This window comes from Fistularia commersonii, chromosome 20 (assembly GCF_037954325.1).
Source record: "Fistularia commersonii isolate RoL2024-O1a breed Wild chromosome 20, RoL_Fcom_v1.0, whole genome shotgun sequence".
Classification (NCBI taxonomy): domain Eukaryota; kingdom Metazoa; phylum Chordata; class Actinopteri; order Syngnathiformes; family Fistulariidae; genus Fistularia; species Fistularia commersonii.
Genome location: NC_141303.1, coordinates 5,980,018 through 6,000,605, shown reverse-complemented (window position 1 = coordinate 6,000,605; position 20,588 = coordinate 5,980,018). Strand labels below are relative to the sequence as shown.

At 38.4% G+C, this 20,588-nt stretch overlaps 1 protein-coding gene across 1 annotated transcript; it reads right to left on the bottom strand.

Annotated features, from left to right (window-relative positions):
• Positions 1-5,114: 5,114 nt before the first annotated feature.
• tcf21 (transcription factor 21) lies at positions 5,115-6,941 on the bottom strand. Its single transcript, XM_086167196.1, has 2 exons — positions 6,381-6,941; positions 5,115-5,690 (listed from the first exon to the last, which is right to left on the bottom strand). The coding sequence occupies exons 1-2, from the start codon at positions 6,825-6,827 to the stop codon at positions 5,601-5,603; spliced, it is 537 nt and encodes a 178-aa protein (XP_086023322.1). The 5' UTR covers positions 6,828-6,941; the 3' UTR covers positions 5,115-5,600.
• Positions 6,942-20,588: the final 13,647 nt, after the last annotated feature.

Below are 20,588 nucleotides of genomic sequence, written 5' to 3'. Positions count from 1 at the left end.
ATGAGTGTGGAGCTTCACATCATTTAAAATGACACACTGATGTCTAACATTACCAGAGCGAAACAAGTCACAACAGTCAGCACTTTTTTTCCACAAAACATTTGGTTTCACCTCAAACACTTTCTCACAGCTCCGTTACCACAAACCCAATGAGTCCAATGTTTCCACTAGCTGCTTTCCAAGTAGCTGCAGTCCATCATCGTCTTGCAAGGTCTATTAGTCTTCTCAGATTCTTCGAATATCACTTTTCCCTTCAGCTCAATTATTGCCCTTTTTTGCACTCCTTTTCTTAACTAACGCAACACTGCCATCTTGTGCCTGAGAATATTGGCTGCATCTGTGTGTGTGTGTGTGTGTGTGTGTGTGTGTGTGTGTGTGTGTGTGTGTGTGTGTGTGTGTGTGTGTGTGCCATTGTCTTTTTTCCACGTATTAAACCTTTACTAAAAGTCAATAGAAAATGTTTACTCCACACTTTACCTTTTCTCAGAATCATCCTTAGTTCTGTAGTAATTTATATGCCATATAAATTCTGTTTTATTTTCACACACATGCACACACAGGTATGTGGTTACATATATGCATATATGGCTTTTCCCTTCAGGGGTTGCCACAACGAATCAACCTTCTCCATCTAACCTTATTCTCTGTATCCTCCTCTCTCACACCAACTAACTTCATATCTTCTCTCATTATGTCCATAAATCTTCTCTTTGGTCTTCCTCTAGATTATAGGTGTCAACCTCTGGCCCACCAGCCAAATTTGGCCCGCACTGTAATTATATTTGGCCCACAAAACTATACCGAATGATTATTAGTGCTGGCCCGCCGGAATAGTCTACAGTGCATGTACCGCTAATTCTACAAATCCCAGAATTTTCTGCTGGTATTTTGGCACGAAAATAACAACAGGACTTATAAACGCCCTCTCCTCTGTGTACACCGGTCATAGCGACCTTATGCTAATACTGGCACCCTGCTACTTAGGCAGAAAACAGGATTTTGCATGTTTGCAATATTAAGTTATATATTGTATAGTATTAAGCTATCCTTGTACCATATTTAGTTTTTAAGCAACGCTTGTTTGGGTCCATATGAAAAGGTTCATTGTAAAATTGGGAGGAAGATTTTTTTTCAATAAATATCAATGTTGGGCTGCGACTTTGTCCCAGTTTTGAATTTTGGCCTACTGTGTATTTGAGTTTGACACTCCAGCTCTAGATGCTGGATTTGGAGCTCCAATTCCAGCATCCATCTACCAATATATTCACTATCCCCCCTCTTTATATGACCATGACTGGCTGGCTTCCCTGGCCTTCTCTCCAAAACATCTAACATGTGCTGTTTTTCTGATATTATTATTATTATTATTATTATTATTATTATTATTATTATTATTATTATTATTATTATTATTATATAATGACGCCAGGAAGTGATAGTTTAGGAGGTAGTTACAGAAGAAATCTATAGTTTGTCCAGGAGATGGCAGTGTCATGACGCAAATACAAGGAAAATGTTGATATGGTGAAGGAGCTATGAAGGAGCTAAGAGATGTGATGATGAGCAGGAATGTGTTGTGCTTTTGTCGATTATATGAATTATGGTAAAGGCTTCATCGTATCTTAGCATGATATCTTTAGAAACAACACTTTTGAAACATAATTTGACTCTTCATGAACATGGAAAAAAAGGGAAATAGAAGCTTTGAAAATATATGAGTTCAGATATATGAGATATATGAGTTATGAGTCCAGTATTCACTTTTTAACCATAAATATCCAATACTTTTCAAAATCATAAAAAAAAAAAAAAAAACCCACAGATTAATTTGTGATTAGGCAATTGTAGGAAATAAGAAAATTGTGAACTTGAAAATTGAAAGTGATAAAATGACAAAAAAACAAACCCAACGTGATCCGGAAAAAAAAAAAAGATTTTACAACGCTAACAAGAAAAATACTAAATAAAATTTGTAATTTTGAAATAACAAGAAATGACAGGAATAGCTAAATAATAATGTGTCATTCGGGTAAGAATTTACCGCAACCATCTTTAAGAAGTTTCCAAAAAAATTATCTAGGTAGCCAGAAATTATCTTGTAATAAATAAATAAATAGATAAATAAATAAACAAACAAACAAACAAACAAACAAATAAATAAGAAAAACACTCACTATTCATAACTAACCCACTAACTAAATAGATTTAAATAAATAAATTAATTAATTAAATACTTTGAGAAACTATTCATTAGGGTGATTGAATCAAATTATAATATACACCTAATTCTCCCCTATTCATTTTGAAGAGTGAATCAGCTTATGATCAACTCTGATCCGGCCCCAGGACACTTATGCCAGTCATGTAAATAAAGAGTAAAGTCAAACTGCAACTGATGGTGCTTGTTTTCCTCCCTCCCACTTATAGACCTTTTCCACACTTTTGGGCAGATGTCCAGCAAAACAATTAGAAAGTATGGGAATCCCTGCCTTGCTCCCATAAACGCCCCAACCCCCTTCCCCCCTTCCCACTGCTTTTGCTCTCTTCCTCTTCAGCCCACTGCAGCTGGCTCCTGGAGAGAGATGGCCAAGTTTATTTTCTCCTTGGTGGTCCCTTTAGGGCGTTGTTGGGGCCCCTGCCACACCAAAGCTGATGTATTAGGTGAGGGTCCTTGAAGTGATGTTGACGTGTGACTCTTATTAGGACAGCACTCTGTCTTATTGTCCCCCCGTCAAAGATCTTTGGGTTCTTTTTGCATGGACAAGGTGATGGCAACATATATATGGGGTTAAATTTATCAACAACCCGCAACCTTCCTGCTGATATATATATATATATATATATTCAGATTCTTTTTTTATGGATTCAGTCTCCCTCGTGAAAAATTTAGAATACCATAATTATATATACAATGTTACTGTTTACTGGAGAAAAGATGGCTGGTTCTTCACTGTGACTGTCTGAGATTTTTCAACAGTTTTGCAGTATTCATGTTTTCCATGTGCTGCAAACTGGATGTGGAGTAGCTTCCAAATATATTTGACGTGACAAATCAGGACAAAACACTTGTACAACAAATAGCCTTGAATTGTTGGGTTATGTTCATCATTCTAAACATCCATCCATCCATCGATCCATCCATTGTCTGCCACTTATCCTGCACTCAGTGTCGTGGAGAGCCTATGATAGGCTTGCAGGGTACACCCTGGACTGATCGCCAGCCAATCACAGGACCACATAAATAGATAGACAACCATTCACTCTCATTTTTCCCCAATTTTTTCCAATTTATCTGCTGTATGTTTGTATCTCTGAATGCAGACATGGGGAGGGACACGGGGACAACATGCAAACTCCACACAGAAAGGCCTCCTTGTCAGAATTGAACCAGGGTCCCTCGTGCTGCGCCACTGCACCCCCTATCATTCTAAATACTAAAGCAAAAAAAAAAAAGCAACAATGATTTTGCACAGTGAAGAATGATCCTGAGCAAAATGCTTCAACTTTGAATACTGTTGAAATATTAAACATTAGTAATGGATAAATGATAAAGTTTATTCTTCCAAGCCGATATGAGTACTCAGGAAATTGCCAATTCAGCTGATATCGTACACATTTATTTCACACAAACCTGTAAATTCCTTTTGGAAACTACTCATTCCATGTGGTAAAAGCTGCTCTGTATTTATTTCAACACTCTTATTCTCTGAAAAGTTGATAATGTAAATATTTCAATTTTGTGCTGCTGATACTCTTAAGTGGCTTATGAAGTGGATGTTTTGGAGCAAGGTCATAAACAAATGTGTTTTTCTTAACCAGGCATGTGTTTTCAAACTTTTATGATAACTTATTTTTTGTTGGGCTTTGTTTCTCCCTCTGTGACATAGTGGTACACATTTGATGTCTCCTTTTTGGATAAACTAAGTGATTAGGGAATGATGGTGGGGTTATCACAAAACTCTCAATTCAGTGGTATGGACATTATGATTTATTTTGACTATTATGATTATTATATACCATTGATAAAAATTATGATACATTATTATATAAAATTAATTTTAATTATAATCATCATACATACGATTATACAAAGCTATACTACTACTACTCATACTACCACTAATACTACTACTTCTAGTACTACTAGTAATATTAATCATAAGTTTGTATTTTTTTTATTATCACTATCTATGATTTAATCATAACAACCAACATAATCATCACAATCTATGTGTGCATGAGTGGCATGAATGCAAATGTGAGTGAAAATGTGTGTGTGGTGTTGCCATAGTTAGAGTGCGTGAGTTTGACAATAAGAGGTTGGGAAAGGGGCAAGGATTCTGCAGCCTTGTCTACACTCTAGCAGTATATCCCCTTTACATTAGTGAACCAGGATTGCAAGAAGAAGAGAGAGAGAGAGAGAGAGGCGGTGTGTCAGAGCACATAAATAACTGTCCACATGATGTAAACACAACGGTCACAACCCAGGGAAATTAAAACAACTGCCCTGGGCGGGATTAAAGCTCAGGCCTTTACTTTTCTTTCTCTCACTCTCTTTTCTTTTTTTTACCTTTTTGTACAATCCTGACAAATGCTGTCTGACCTGCAGCATCTTCCCTCGCTTTTGATAGTTTGACCTCCAAAACCATCAATAAATTTGATGCATAAATAAATATAGCATTTGCCGAGCTATAATCTGTCCAGCTGTGTTGTTAACAATAGTTGTGTGTGGATTATATTTTACGGTTTATCAGTAATCTAACACCGATTCAAGCAATGCAGTGATACGCCATGTTTACAATACAATATTAAATTGATAACACTGTCAAAATTTTCAACATAACTAAAACTTAGTTCATATTGTTTAAATTACAAAAAGCGTGGCTCCAAATGATGTTGGAGGACAACACTTTGTTGATGTAATAGTTATCTTTTAGAAATAACATTGAGGCCTTATCTGCTCAGATGCTTTGTTGGTGCTGTGAATTGTGCTATTCTGCAGGAGTGTGGTGATAACAGAGGTGAAAGGTCACAGCTCACACCCCCAACCACCCGCTCCCGGCTCTGGCCAACGCACGGAAAATAAATATGAAAAAGAAAATACGAACAAAGCGTGACAGTGATACAAATATATATATTTGTAACATTTAATCTGTACAACCATTGGAGACATTGGACACTTGAACATGCCATCCATCCATCCATCCATCCATCCATCCATCCATCCATCCATCCATCCATCCATCCATTTATCCATCCATCCATCACAACAAGGACAGAATTCAGCTGCGGGGAAGCGATTATTAAAAGAGATATTTTCTTAAAGCAGTTTATCTTTGAACCAGCAAAGACAAACAAGTGATAGGATGCATTTAAATAAAAAAAAAGTACGTTTCTCTTTACGGGAACGAAAGAACAGAGGTCGGAGTCTCCCTCCGTTTATTCCCACTCAAAGTCTGCGGAGATGAGACGTGGATTTCTTTCTGCCACTTTCTTTGGTTGTGAAAGAAAAAAAAAGCAAGTTTTATAAAATAAAAGTAATAAAAAAAAAAATAAAGAAACAATCGTTGCACGTTTAAAAAAAAAAAGCTGTAGAGGCGTCACGACGCCGTTGTTCCACATAACCGTGTTGCGCTCAGCATTTCCTTCAAATCGTTCTCCGGTTTACCGGCAACCATGAAAGGCCACGTCTGCGGACAGAAAGGCATCCGGTTAGGAGGATTGAAAGAAAGAAACTATATATTAATTCCAAACAATGATTTTAAAAAGATACACAATTTCTCATCGTTTCACTTGATATACATAGAAAATATTTCTTGTGAGAAAAAACAGTTAATTTTGCATAAACTGCATAAAATTATCTCCATTATTCGATCTAAAATTGGTGCAGGATCGCCGAGCATGAAAATCACTGTGCGAAAAAGTGGAACATTTCAAAATACATGTGCAATTTTTATTTTCCTAAACTGGTATTTACAGGATTCATGCAGTTGCAACCACAACAACATAAAGGCCTTCTTAAAATATATGCATGTAAAAATAATGGCATTTACAGAAAAGAGGAAAAACACGCCTTGTTTGACTTCGTCCTTTACTATTAACATATTTTACGCTTTTCAATTATTTTCTAACCTTTACATTCACCCATCTCTATTTTCTCCTCATTCGGGAATCAACGAGGCCTTGCAGAAGCAGCGACCTGAGATCCAAGTACGTGTAAGTGATGTACTTATAGTAGAACAAAAAAAAATCTAACTTTGTTACAGTGTCATAATACCCGAATAAACGCGTTTTCCTCTATATATCATGCATAAAATATCTGATCTTGTGACACACACACACACACACACACACACACAAACGCCCGCACACAAACTTACCAGGTTGACGGGATGAATATATCCCTTTTCATATTTGTCGTTGGCCAGGATCTGACGGAGGTGCGCGATGTAGCTCGACGCCAGACGCAGCGTGTCCAGTTTGGAGAGCTTGGTGTCCGGGGGCACCCAGGGCAGGGAGGTCTTCAGCCGGGAGAAAGCCTTAGACAGGACGCGCATCCTGGCTCTCTCCCGGGCGTTGGCCGCGTTCCTCTGCACCTGCTTGCCCTCCTGCTGCGCCCCACCCCGGGGCGCGCTCTTCCGAGACGCGGCCTTCTTCTTCTTCCTCCGCTTCCCCGGCGCGCCGCCTCGGCGCTCGTCGCCGGCGCTCGCCCCTTCGCAGTTGGAGCTTTCCTCCGTGCTCTCGTTGGAGTCTTTCCCGGATGAGCCGAATTTGAGGATGCCGTCCAGGAGCTCGTCGTCGACGTCGCTGAGGGACCCGGTTGACATGATGACGCGACTGTTAGTTCAGAACAACATGGGGCCAGGAATCTCATGCAGGGCGCGGGAAGGGGCCGCGGGGCGGTGGTGCGTTCATGAGCTGCTGGATGTGCGTGGAGGAGGCAGAGGCGAAGACTTTTTCTATCTTCTCACTCGTGGAGGGCGTTCCTTCGTGCTGGGAGGAGACACGGGGAGACTTTCCTGGACCCCAAGGAACCCCAGCAAAGAAGCCTTTCCTTATTTAACTCCCACCACTGAACTAATTTCATACATCTGGTTGAGGAGGGGATAAAACCGGGTGCTGTCTAAAATGAAATGCCCTCTTCATTCTCAGAAATAAAATAAAATAAAATAAAATAAAATAAAATAAAATAAAATAAAATAAAATAAAATAAATTAACATTGACAAATTATTTTCTTCTTCTTCTTCTTCTTCTTCTTCTTCTTCTTCTTCTTCTTCTTCTTCTTCTTCTTCTTCTTCTTATTATTATTATTATTATTATTATTATTATTATTATTATTATCATACTACAAATAATAATAATACTACATTTTATTTTGGGTAATTATTTTATTAACAATAATTATAATCACATGCTCATTAAATGCATAATAATTTAAGAAATTATAAATAAAATGCCTTATTATCTAAGAAACAATTATGAATGGGTTCCATTGCTCATCATAAGCTAGTCTAATGATATTTAGATCAGATCTCTTTTGTGATGGTGTTCATCACTGAGGTCAGGCTTCCCCCATGTCAGATTCCTGCTGTTCTGTTAATGTTGCTGGTGATAATTGCTGTATCCTTGAATTGCCTTATTGTAATGATACGGGGACACTAGATATTTATATCTCCAATAGAATGAGAATATCAAGCCTGTTGGCTGATATGTTTCACATCAACATTTATGTTGATACAAACAATATTGTTATGCTGTTCTGTGTGTATCTACTACCTCTAATGTGAGTTTTTACACTATGAAAGGAAGTTAAAGTCTAAATGAGTCAGTTCTACATTTCAAGCCAGCAGCAATGCTGCAGCTTTTTGGCATCATGAAACGTGTGCCTTTACCACAAACATGGCTTAAGGTCCCAAGACAGGGGATTTTATTGCTGATATTTTTCACAACTCATTATACCATCATGTCCACATTTTTTTCTTTGCTGTGGAGAATATCTTGATGTTATTCTGGCTCTTATCATGATGCTCACTGAGAGATTCACACATTAATTACTAAACTTTGCAAGATGTCCAAATCCACTGGGAAAAGAAAGATAAATAATTAAACTTGGTAAGACATCCAACATGCCATTCTTCTGCAGAGCCAGAATATTTGAAATCCACTAACTGAGATTCTGACTTTTAATTAACATCTGTTGATATTCATGGCATTCTAACAACATAATTCCAGCTAAAATGTCTTGAGGAAAAATGTAACAGGCCTGTTTGCGAAATACATCTTTAACTGATTGTTGTCTTCAGATTGAGTTTCAAATAGGCAATAAATAAGTAAATAATGTGTCATTGTACAAGATCTGCTTTTGAAAAACATGCAGCTGCTACGGAAGGATATGAATTCAACTTCTAATAAGTTGCATTACAGTGATGTTGTTAAACTGACCTGCATTACATGGAGAGACTCTTTTTCAATCAAATACTCTCAAAGCCCACCCACTACAACCGCAGTAATGAGCATAGAATAGTTTTATTCAATTTTACCTCACAGAGTGTCTCATAAGTTCATATTTTAAAGGCCTGTATGAACATTTTATGTTTATCTTATGTTTCTTCCATCCAAATCAAAATATTCATTTTCACTTTATGGCATTTGTTTTCCATCTATATTAAAAAAAAAGACATAAAGAAGAAGCAGAATTTGAAAAAGCAACTTATAAAGAATCATTACATTACATAACAGTCATTTGGCAGACGCATTTATCCAAAGCGACTTATAAAAAGTGCAATTCAGTCACCGAAGATCCAAAGTACCAGTAGTCGGTAGTCAGAAGTGACCACTCTACCAAATAGCCATCTCAAAACCATATACATACATACATTCATTTCTTGTTTTTTTTTTTTGTTGTTGTTATTTTGTTTTGATTTTTTTTTGGGGGGGGGAGAGGGGGGTAAGTGCGATTAGTTGGATAGTGCTTGGTGAAGAGGTATATTTTCAGCTCACGGCGGATCATGATCATTATTAGGACCATCATTAATATTCCTACTATTACTTCGACTAATAATAATAATATTATGATGATAGCGTATATTCAACCAGGAAGCCCCTTGTTAGCCCAGATGATTCATGCCCCTCCCCTCATAGGTCCTCCGTAACTTTCAGCACATCTTTCCAGTTAACAGGAGAAAATGCAAGGACAGGGGGGTGTCCCGTCTCGAATGGCAAACTGGCGCCTTGGTCCCCCCTGATGTAATGGATACCAGGCACCCACAATCCCCTGTTTGGCCTTCCACATCATTCCACACCGATGCTCCGTGCACAGCAAAAACACTGAAGAGGGAGACCAAACAACAAACTCTCTGGAGAAAATGTACATTTGATCTATATTGCATTACACAGTATGTAATATACGGTTTTACATTTTTATAAAAAAACTACCCAACATTGTCCAATGAAAAGACAGTGGGTTGGACTGGTCAAGTGTTTTGGTATACTTTTTTCCTATAAATGATTGATGAAATACATGTGCTGGTGTGTGGGCACAGAATGCAATGCACAGCTGAAGTTGGACGATAAGAGGTGTATCTCTTGAGAAGTAACCTTTAACCCTTTTACTGCACACTGCACCCAAAAGGGCATCAGTCGATTTCTTTCTTCTAGAATCGAAATATCACCCATCAACATTTAAGGAGATGTATTAATGGATTGGGTTGGGATCTAGAACAGAAATAAAGGAGAGCAATGGGCTTTTTTAAAGATGTCCATAGGACTGATAGGGCAAGGAGAGAGATAGTGCTACACAAAGCAGGCAGGGGGAGCGAAAGCAAAAGAAAGGTGATGGGACCGAGGGAGAGGAAGGAGAGGAAGGAGGAGGTTTTAATCTTCTGGGTGGGCTCGGAAATCAAAGCACTTAGCGGAAAAGTAATAATAGACTGTTAGATTGATGATCACCTCTGCGATACAGGGATCAACAAGAGAGATGAAAATAGCCCACGAAAAAACTCTTGCGCAGCCCCTTTGAGACTCGTTTGCTGTTAAAACAGAGTACTATCTTCACAGCTATTGTTCTGAAAGGCAAACGCGTTGTTTGCCAAGTGGTCTTGAAAGGAATACATAGCGCTATGCATCTTTCGTAGTTGATTAAAGAATATCCACTGCAAATTTTGGTCACTTTTCTCATGAGGCATGAGGCAACAGGTGGAGAGGGGGAGGAAGACAAAAGCGGGGACTTTGGCAGTTATGGAAGGACATGCTGCTAATTAGCCGGTTTGGTGTCAGGGGTTAGGCTGCCTGTGTGATGTCACCATTAAGGGACAGGTTCCAGATGTTGCTTGCCCGGCCATTGAGAGGGACACCTGATGGCTCCACTCATCATTTCATCCATGGTGTCAAATTCCCTCCTTGCATGTTTAAATTTGAGATACTCTTTCATTTTTGGTAAATTCTTGGAATTTTATTTAGAAAAAGTTTGACATTTTTTCCAATCCAAAATTACATTTGAAGTACAACGCTAGTATTGTGAAAAGTTGATAAAGGCTCAGACAGAGAGCGGCTCCATGGTTGTGGTTGTACTGGGAGAAGTGAATTTTAGCACTAATTGCAAATGTAGTAACAAATATAAAATGCATCTCTCATAACCAATTTTGTTCAAAGACATCCTGAAAATATAGTGCGATTTTCAGATAACAAATGATAAGAATTGTTTCAGACTTGTCTCAACATATTTTCTGGTTTTCTGCAGCACTGCCAACCAGATAAAGTGAAATGTATTTGTGAATTAAACCTGTGATCGTTAATTTTCTTTTTATTTATTCTCTTGTTCATGCCACCCCTGTCAAGGTGGAGGTGACCTGATGGGAGTAACAGAGCCGGTGCACTAGAATGTGTAAACAGTACTAATGATAAGAAACAGGTTGTTGCAGATTGTAAGAGAGCAAAACATTTGTATGACAATATTTCCCAAAATGGACAGTCAATCTGATAATGTTGTAGTTTTTTATCAAAAATTTTAACTACAATCAATACCATAGGTCTAATCTAACCAAGGAACTGTGAAATATCACATACTGGCAGGTAAACACTGCAGTCCAGAAACTGCTGTATCTGGATGTGAGGAAATATATCATCCTACTGGTGCAGCTTCTACAGAGTTTTTAGTATATTTCCAACAATGGTCAATTGAATTACCCCATTTATTGGTGGAGGCTACATTTGACTTGTAGCATTTCAGGGTTTATAAGTGGTGCAGTTTTTGAAGTACTGTGTAATATACTTTTAGTACGTTTGTCATTTAAAGGTCTATCGTGACGATTCTACGTATATATTTTATCGTGTTTTATGACCTACTATTAACATGCTGATCATTTAAATTTTGTTCTGTCGCTTTAGATTGTTCATATGAAATGAACAAAAGCTATAAACCTTCCGTGCAAGACATCAGCTGCATTCTTTGAAGGGAAACTACGTTAAACTGTATTCTCCATGCTTTAATAAATTTCTATTCTGAAACACAAACAAGCAAACCGATATACAAACAAACAAACAAACAAAACAATACCACCACTAATGATCACAGTTTTTGACTGTTTCTTAAAATTAGAATAAACTACCATCCAGACTGCAGATACTGAAGTTTGATTTGCACTTTCCCGACACAAATGGTTAGTGTCTTCTGAATATCTGCAAAAGGGAAAGAAATGAAGGGCCAACTGAACTGTATACATCACATTTTGGAACGACTGATTAATGTGAGACTAACAAGAAGCAAAATATTTTTTGTTTATTGGCAAAACATCCCACATGTTTTTCTGCGATACAAAGAATTTAATAATATACTAAAAGAAATCATAAAAGAAAAAAAAAAGTAGCACGCAGGGGGACTGTAATCTTGGAGTGAGGTTTGGGGTGAGAAAAACAACATCCATCTATGTCCAAGCTCTCTATTTCTCTGTCCCTTATCATAGCCATGCTCCCCCAACGCACATACTCAGACACACACACACACACACACACACACACACACACACACACACACACAAACACATACACATACACATACACATACACATATCTTTGCCTCGGTTCAAGTACCTCTAAAAAAAGATGAAAAAATCAAAGTAAAACAACAAAAAGAGAGGTTGCAGAAAGTGCAAAGATACAGCAGGGAGTGGAGAAAGCAGGGGCAAAAGGATATTGCAGCCAAACTTGGCAATAAGAGAGAATTATGAACAAGTTTATGGGAGTGGAAATATTATATTATATTTCAACAAGAGTACAGTCCTTTGATATTCAGTGACAGGAACATCCGGGGGGAGACAAAATGTGATTGTCCAAAATAAGACAGATATTTTGTCCCAGTGTAGGTTAATGACCTGGAAGTCTTGTCCTTACAGTGTGAGGGAGTGTATTCTCTGGAATGTAAGCACCCATTTGCACTTATCTGCATAAGTGCATGCATCTGTGTTAAATGTATTGGGTTTCAAAGTGCATGTGATGGATGTTGCAAGACTTAAGTGAAGATGCTGTGTGTCATTCAGGTCGTTGGAGACTACAGGATGTCACTGATCATTTGAAAGCATAGCACCTCTGGTACACCACGAACCAATAAGACACAGCTAGACCAGAAGAGTTTTTGGATAAATATGGTCTGGAATACATTTTTTATTCAATACTCCGAACTTGAGCCTTGACCTCATTTGAATCACGAAAAATCCAAATTATTTTGTAACAAAGAATAAACTTTACATGGAGTCAGGGAAAAAGTAGAAATGAATGCATTCTTAATGGAAAGATTGGGAAAATGAAACTGAAGGTGAGTCATGTAAATCAAAGATCAAATCCAAATGCTGAATGTGCATCGATCAAACTGGCAATACAAAAAACCTAAACAAAACAAAATAGAAGAAAAATCATCTTAGCAAAAGGTGTTTGCTTTTTTCGGGCCTTTCACTCATCATGCGAGTGACAAAACATGCAGTTGTCATGGGAAATGGACATGTTTACTTTTTTCAGCGCTTGCCTTTGTCTAAGGCATCAAAGAAAGAATACCATCTGATTGGATCAATGATCCATGTCCAGTAGATAATAATAATAATTGCCACAACTGTCTTCGCTGCTGTATGAAGCAATAGACCTCCTTTCATTGTTTATGAATTATCTACTTCACGTTTCCTAAAAACTCTAAATTTATGACATGACTCACTCTTGCAATAACATTTTGGACTTACGGCTCAGGAGTTTTAATAATATGCGAGTTCTCAGCAGTGGTAGTGATTGTGTAACTGAGTAGAGTCGATTGTCAAGTGGACTACATAAAAATTTGTATACTCAAAAGAGTTACTGCATGAAGTCAGAGAACTTACTGAAAATAAGTACTTTTTAGTTTGGAAAAGGAAAACTGGATGCATGCATTGTTCGCCTGCAGCATTCTTCACCCTCAATGTATGATATTTTCCTACTGTTGTGTTTCAGGGCAAGAGAGCACCTGAAAGACAAAAAAATATTTATCTTTAGCTAGCTTTATGTGAGCACAACAGTAGCGGATAATTGCTTTACAGCCTGCTGTTGAAAGGAAGAGAAAGAAGGCCATAGCAATGACAGAGGGATGTTGGTGACAGACCAGACCAACAACAATGAGCAATATATATGACATTTTTAAACTGTAGTTTTCAAACTATAGTTTGAAGGATTTTAACTTCAGATTTTTTAAGATTTTTTACAAAATTGACCAGCAAGCACTGATGTGTGTTTTTGCCCACAATAAAAACAAACACAAAGTGTGTGCATTGCTTAGGTTTGATATTGAACTGGCCAAGTTCCAGAAGTGGCTTGTCGGAAGTAAAAGAGATGTGACACAGCTGCAGCTCAGTGTTTCGCACGTATGATTTACAGAACATGTCACTGTTTAAACCCTGACAGCAACTCTATACTAACTTGTGGCCTGATGCTCAGTAGCAGAAACACAGGAGTAAAGTGTATATGTATATGTATATGTATATGTATATGTATATGTATAGGCGTGTGTGTGTGTGTGTGTGTGTGTGTGTGTGTGTGTGTGTGTGTGAAGCTTCACTTCATAGCGTAGTTGGGTGGTGTAACACTGAGTTCCAGAGTCAGTGTTCTGGTCTCTGTCACCATGATTGAGGCTACAGTTTATAAACAATGAGAGGGACACTGCTCAGTTTTCTATCTTAAATTGTAAGGTTTGTGTGTATTTATGTGTGTGAGCTCCAGCACCACACTAAATCCTTCACAGCAGCCATTTGGTCTCCTCTTCAGCCAGTCCCCCCCCTGCTGATTCTGGTGTATGTTGCTGAATGTCTGGTCAGTTCAGTAGCATCCAGCCACAACAAATGGAGTCAAAATACTTGAACAGAAACAGGCTTTCAGCTAAGTTGCACTCACGTATAAATACACCAACACACACACACACACACACACACACACACGCACGCACCACGCACACACACACACACACACACACACACACACACACACACACACACACACACACACACACACACACACACACACACACACACACAGGGTTTTGCCAGAGATACATGAGAAATAGTGCACTGAAAGATATATTGTACATACATATTACATATTTTTAACAACCATAGATTAACAGGAACATTATTTGTCTCAAACCCCAAAACCAACTTTCTCTGTGTTTATCTCGAATCCTTTTTGAACAAACCTTATTACTTAAAACATTCCTTTTTTCAACTTTCATTTGATTGAAGGATTGTGAGGGATCTTAAAAATGATCTCTTAGGATGAAGAGAGCATGCCTTCCAACTCTAAATAAATAGGGTTTAGATATAATCCTGCTTTCAGAGGTAACACTAAAACTGTAGCGACGGGGGATTCAGATGTGTGATTAAAAGTTTATCTTATATGTCCAAGACTAAATTGTTTTATCGCCAATGTCATCAGTCACTGATCTCTGTAAATAAAGGAAGATATAACGTCAGGATCAATATTATACGCACCTAATTAGAAGGGTAAGGCTAGAATGTCACCAATATTTTTCGCACCTGATTCGTCAGTCTTTGTTAACATGAAGCGTGATGATGGAAGGAGATGATAAACAGTGCGGTTCTCCGATTGGCCGAAACAGGTCATATGCTTTGATCTGCTTCCTCCTCATTACTCTGTGAGGATGACAAGTGTGTGAAACTGAAAATAAGGTGCGCAAGATCCCTAGTTGTGGAAAAAAATCCCAATGGGGACCTTTCTCTCTCATTTTAACTATAAATGTCTGAGTCTTTCAATTGCTTTAAGTGCAGAACTTTGAATTAATTGTGAACCTTTTTTTACATTAAAAAAAATCCATAAACGCATGTCGATGAATACATGTCCGTTTGCTCATAGTGCTTGCAGACCAGTAATATAAACATACACTTATTATCTATTCCCTGGTTATAGCTGTACCTCACCGTACAGAGCACGACAGACAAGAATTATCAGACTCCAGGAAGAGCGATAAGAGGAGTCGCTAAACACACCATGTACTCACATCAAACTGGATAAAACTCTGTCATGCGTATGCGTGTGTGTCTGTGAGTTTCACATTTATGTAATTTTGTTATGTGTCTCTGTGGAGGAGATTGTTCTCTTGCTCCTGTCTGCGTGAACAAACTCCAGACTCAACCCAGATACACCCACATAACCTGCTGATATCACTGGATAAACCGTCCAGGGCTGCTGATAGCCCGGGACGTGTTGACTGCACCAAATGCTGGAAAACTCCTGCCTTCCTGGGCAAAGACATTATACACACACACCCTCCCATGCTGCTTCCCTTCAGCCGTCAATCTCCTTCCATGTCCCATAGGGAACCATCACCCCCCCACCTCCGCCCGCTCGTGATCGAGGCTCCCCTTGGGGTACTACGCTCATACTCCCCCCCCCCCCCCCCCCCCCCCCCCCCAGTCTGATGCATAGGGAGGAAACTTGTACAAACATTGCAGATTTGACTTATGCATGCAATCTCTTACACACGTTCTTACACACACCCTCGCATACTGATTGCACACCCAAAGAAGAACCACCAGTGAATACACACACAAACACATCTCTTACATTTATGTCATATAAACATAGGAAGTTGTTGGTCATTTTGATGACAGAGACCTGGAATTGGAAAGAGGGATTTACTGATTGAAGAATAAGACATGATCTTGAGAAAGACACGTTTACCACAATTCATTAGCTATTTTTCAAAACCCTGTCCATCAGTCGTGCATGTTTAACTGAATGGTGTATAAAGCTGACCTCAGCAGCACCCTCTCACATCTCATCTCTGGCTAATCTGTGTTTTTGTGAGTTTGTGTATCAGTTCTCCCATGAGAGCTGGGCATAATGCTACCGGAGGTGAACAGGAGATGACTAAGAGGTGAGATGTGAGCTGTGATAAAAGCGTCTGTGAGACACACACACACACACACACACACACACACTGGCATCTCAAAAAACCCCTGCAATCCTCTGAACCCTAAGTCCCACAGCAGGAAGTAGGCAAGTGTCTGTGTGTATATTAGCTCATTAGTGCGTTTTTTATTTTGTTTGTGTGTGTGTGTGTGTGTGTGTGAGTGTGAGCCAAGCTCCGGGTCCACTTAGTAGCAGAAGACAGACACAAAAGCACCTGATGCTCTTCAGCGTAATTACAAACATGTGTTAGCATATAACAAATGTAAAATCTCAAATTTCATAAAGATATAAACGTACTTGAAAGGTGAAGATCCATTAGATATATCAACAGATATTTACATTTTAATGACTTCAGTTTTAGCAGCTTGCCTTGTAAAAAGAGAGAATAACCTCTCCTATTTTGTTAGGCCAGTTCTTTAGTTGCCTTGCCATTCAGCAGCTTTATCATAGTTCTTTCAAACCGCTTATTGCAACACATTTTGATTAAAAAAAGTTACAATACGACTTCTTCTCTAAATTTTGCTTAAAAATATCTACTGAGTGCAAGTAACATCTCTGAATGCCAGATAGTGTTGGGATGAGCACAAAGCTTGACACCTAAATGAATAGTAGCTCTTTGTTTCTTTGGATCAGATTAACAGACTTAGGAGACATAGTGAGATGATATAAACAGCTTTCGAAACAATCGCAGCAATTTTTGCTCAACTCTGCTTCCGATGAAATGTCACAATTCTCACATCCCCTCTGGTTTTCTGATGGAAATATCGAAACAGTGAAACACTTTGTTCAAGAATGCTCGCCTCTGGAGTGCAAAAAAAAAAAACAACAACAAAAAGCCCAGATAGATTTTATTGTCCTGAAAAGACAAGCAGAGTTGGGCAATATTTTTTGTTCTGCAGGCCATACTGGGGGACACAGTAAAAGACAGATTTACGGATTTCAGATGTCTCGTGATCTGTTGACTCAACGCCTGTGCGTGTGCACAGACATATGGACCATCCATGCTTGCGTTCTCAGTTGCCATTTGAACATTTTCATATATTACCGAACTATTTAATGTTCCAACCCTCTACCAAGTTTTGGTTTTGTGTCAACTTGTTGACTAAAAGAGCCTGTGTAACACAGTTGACCAACAAATGGAGAAACCCCATTATCTAACATTATGGTTGTTCAATATTTTCAATATTGATAAATAAATCTTTTCATGGGCGTTGTTAATGTCAAAACAAGCATCCATTGTTGTAAAACTGTTTTCTCATTGTTGATTGGGAACATTTTTGGCTTCGTAATCTGCGTCATGCTTGAAATTCCACATCTCTATCTTTTAAACATTTGCATTTATGTCAGGCTCTGTCCGATGCAGGTTGCGTAATACATGAATGAATAGAAATAGGATCATAAGGTATTTCTGCAAAAGAAAATAGTGCAGCTGGTAAAAAATTGTGAGTTTTTACCTGGAATATTTGATCAGTTTCCAAAGTGTCAGTAAAAAAACTCAACATTTGATTCATGTAAGTTTGAGTAACACTGGTGGAATATTCAATACCCTTATTACATGTGACCCAGAAGTTTCCCTTCCCTTGTTTTTCCTACCTGTCTCTTTCTGCCTGCATCTGTTTGGATCAGTCTTGTGAAAATTGGTTGCGAACTATTAATGTATATTCTAATCCATACGAACTATGGTGCCATAATGCTGGTGACTTTACAGTTACAAACATTGAGAGTCTTATAAAACTGCAGTTAAACTCAAGGCTTTGTGACTTCTTCAAAATGCAAGCCTTGCCTTAATTTGCAATTCACATCCTTTTAACTCAATTTGAACCTTCTATCAGAATCAAACACTCTTGTGACTTTCATACCAAAGAAAATAAACACAAGCAACATCTCAGCCACTCGCGTGTTTGCTGCTGTTAAGTTGTCTGATTTGTATTTAACCTTTTTTAGTTTATTTACTTGAAAGCAGTAAGAGAGAGCGAGGCGGAGAGAGAGTTGAGAGATGGGTTTTTTGGGGGGTTGCTGGGGTCATGTTGGCTATTTGGCTGAGGAGTCACTAAAAATAGGCTTTTCGCTGCAAGTATTTTTGGTCATCATAACTATCATCATTATAATCATCCTCCTGACATTTTCTTTGTCCCCTTAGAGTGGAATATCTGACTTGCACTCTGTAGAATGATAGATATCTAAAATTTGACTCGAACTGGCTTTTCATCATCACTGATCAAATTTTGAATTATTCCCCTGAGATCATTACAAATCTTACTTAACTTGCAGAATTATGATGGTTTCAAAGGATTGAAAAAAATAAAATGGAATAAAAAATGGTTAGAGGTAAATGTTCAGGTTAGGGTTAAATTTGTGGTTGGGGTAGCTTTCCATTGGTGCCATTTACATGTTTGTGCCCCTTTAAAGGGCCAATGCTGCCTGTATTCTGCCTGTATTACTTGTCAAAATCAACAATGGTCCAAAATTAGATGTTTTTTTTCTCTGCTTCTATTATGCAATCATCTCCGTAACTTAACTTTCACCTTTTTGTGTTATCTTGCATAACCATGTTGTTCCGATGCTGTTGCTACACTGACTATTTTCCATCTGCTGTATCATTTTCTCAGCACGTTGTATAATTGTGGGTGTCACTGTAATTACTCTTGCATCTTTGTGTCTTCTTTGTTACCATATTGTTGCTAGATAATTTCTATTTGGACATGAATGTAAACAAAGATGATGCAAATGGAAATGCTGATTGACCCTTTCGTAAATAAAAAGCTCAAAATTGTTCATTCGTGTGTACCCACAGTTTCAAGGAGATAAAAATATACATATCTGTATTTTACTGAAAATGGTGCATGAATTGTAGGACCCTATTTTGTTTAATCATTTCTCAGTTTTAGACACTGCATAACACTAGTTTTAAACAAAAGGCTTGTAAAGATCTCTTCCACATAATGAGATGTTTGAATGTTTTGCAAGTGACTTTGAAGGAAATGTTGAATGTGTTACAAGGTGCTTTACACTGTGCAACTCAAAAGTTCTGCCCAGGTTTTCCTCACTGTGAGTAAATGTACTATCTAAATCAACTGTTGGTGTTTTCAGTTAGTGAAGACACAGATACACAGGCATATTTGATGAATCATGTTACATGTAAATTACAAGTAAAATTTTAGATTCAGGACAGACCACACTGAAGGTGTTGCAACTACAGTATGTTACAGTAAAACAAAAGTAAAATTGAAGGCATCTGAGCCCCTCCAGGACAGATGATGCCCCATTCCTGCTTTTTTGCACCACTATATCTTCTTGGTTTGGGAAACACAGAGCAGATCCATCAGCTAAATGGTGGTCCTTATCTGTCTTTTTCACCTTGCATGCTAATTAAAAATAATAAACCTTGCAGATCATTTCTCTGCTGCTCCAAACTCACCGTCACCTCTGTTCCCCTAGCACTCATACACATATGGCCGGCTGGGGTGTGAGCTCACACACAAGCGTGCACAAAAGCACGCGCGCGCGCACACACACACACACACACACGCACACACACGCACACACACACACACACACACACACACACACACACATCAGTTCCCTCTAATGCACAGGTGTCTGTAAACTGTGTGTCTGTGCATAGAAAGTTCACATAGAGAGTACTGTTTAAATAAGGAATGAATGATAATGCATGTGTGAGCATGCAGACACAATTGGATTAATTTTTTTTCACATTCTTCTGAAACCTAAAGCTTCTCGTTTGTCTTTGTCTTGCATAAAAAAACAAAGGTGTTTTAAGGGTACAGTCACATAACAATCTTAGAGTATCTGTTTCTTTCTCTTACTCATCCCTATAAAATTTCCTTCCCGTTTTATTTATCACAAACACATAGACTCTCAATCATTAATGGTTCTCCACTTGCCAGATCAGTCAATACAAGGATATTTGTTTAAGAGAGACAGATAGTCTCATGAGAAGACTGGCCCTGAGACTTTTTTATTGAGCAAGAAGATAAAAGGGCAACGTTTGCATTGTGTCCATTAGATCTAAAATGGCAGAAGAGTGTCTGATGAAATGGAATAAACTGTTGCGGTTATCTGGCTTGGCCTGGCCTGGCCACGGCAGAGGAGAAGAACCAGAAAGCAAGTACACAAAGGCTCGTTAAAACAC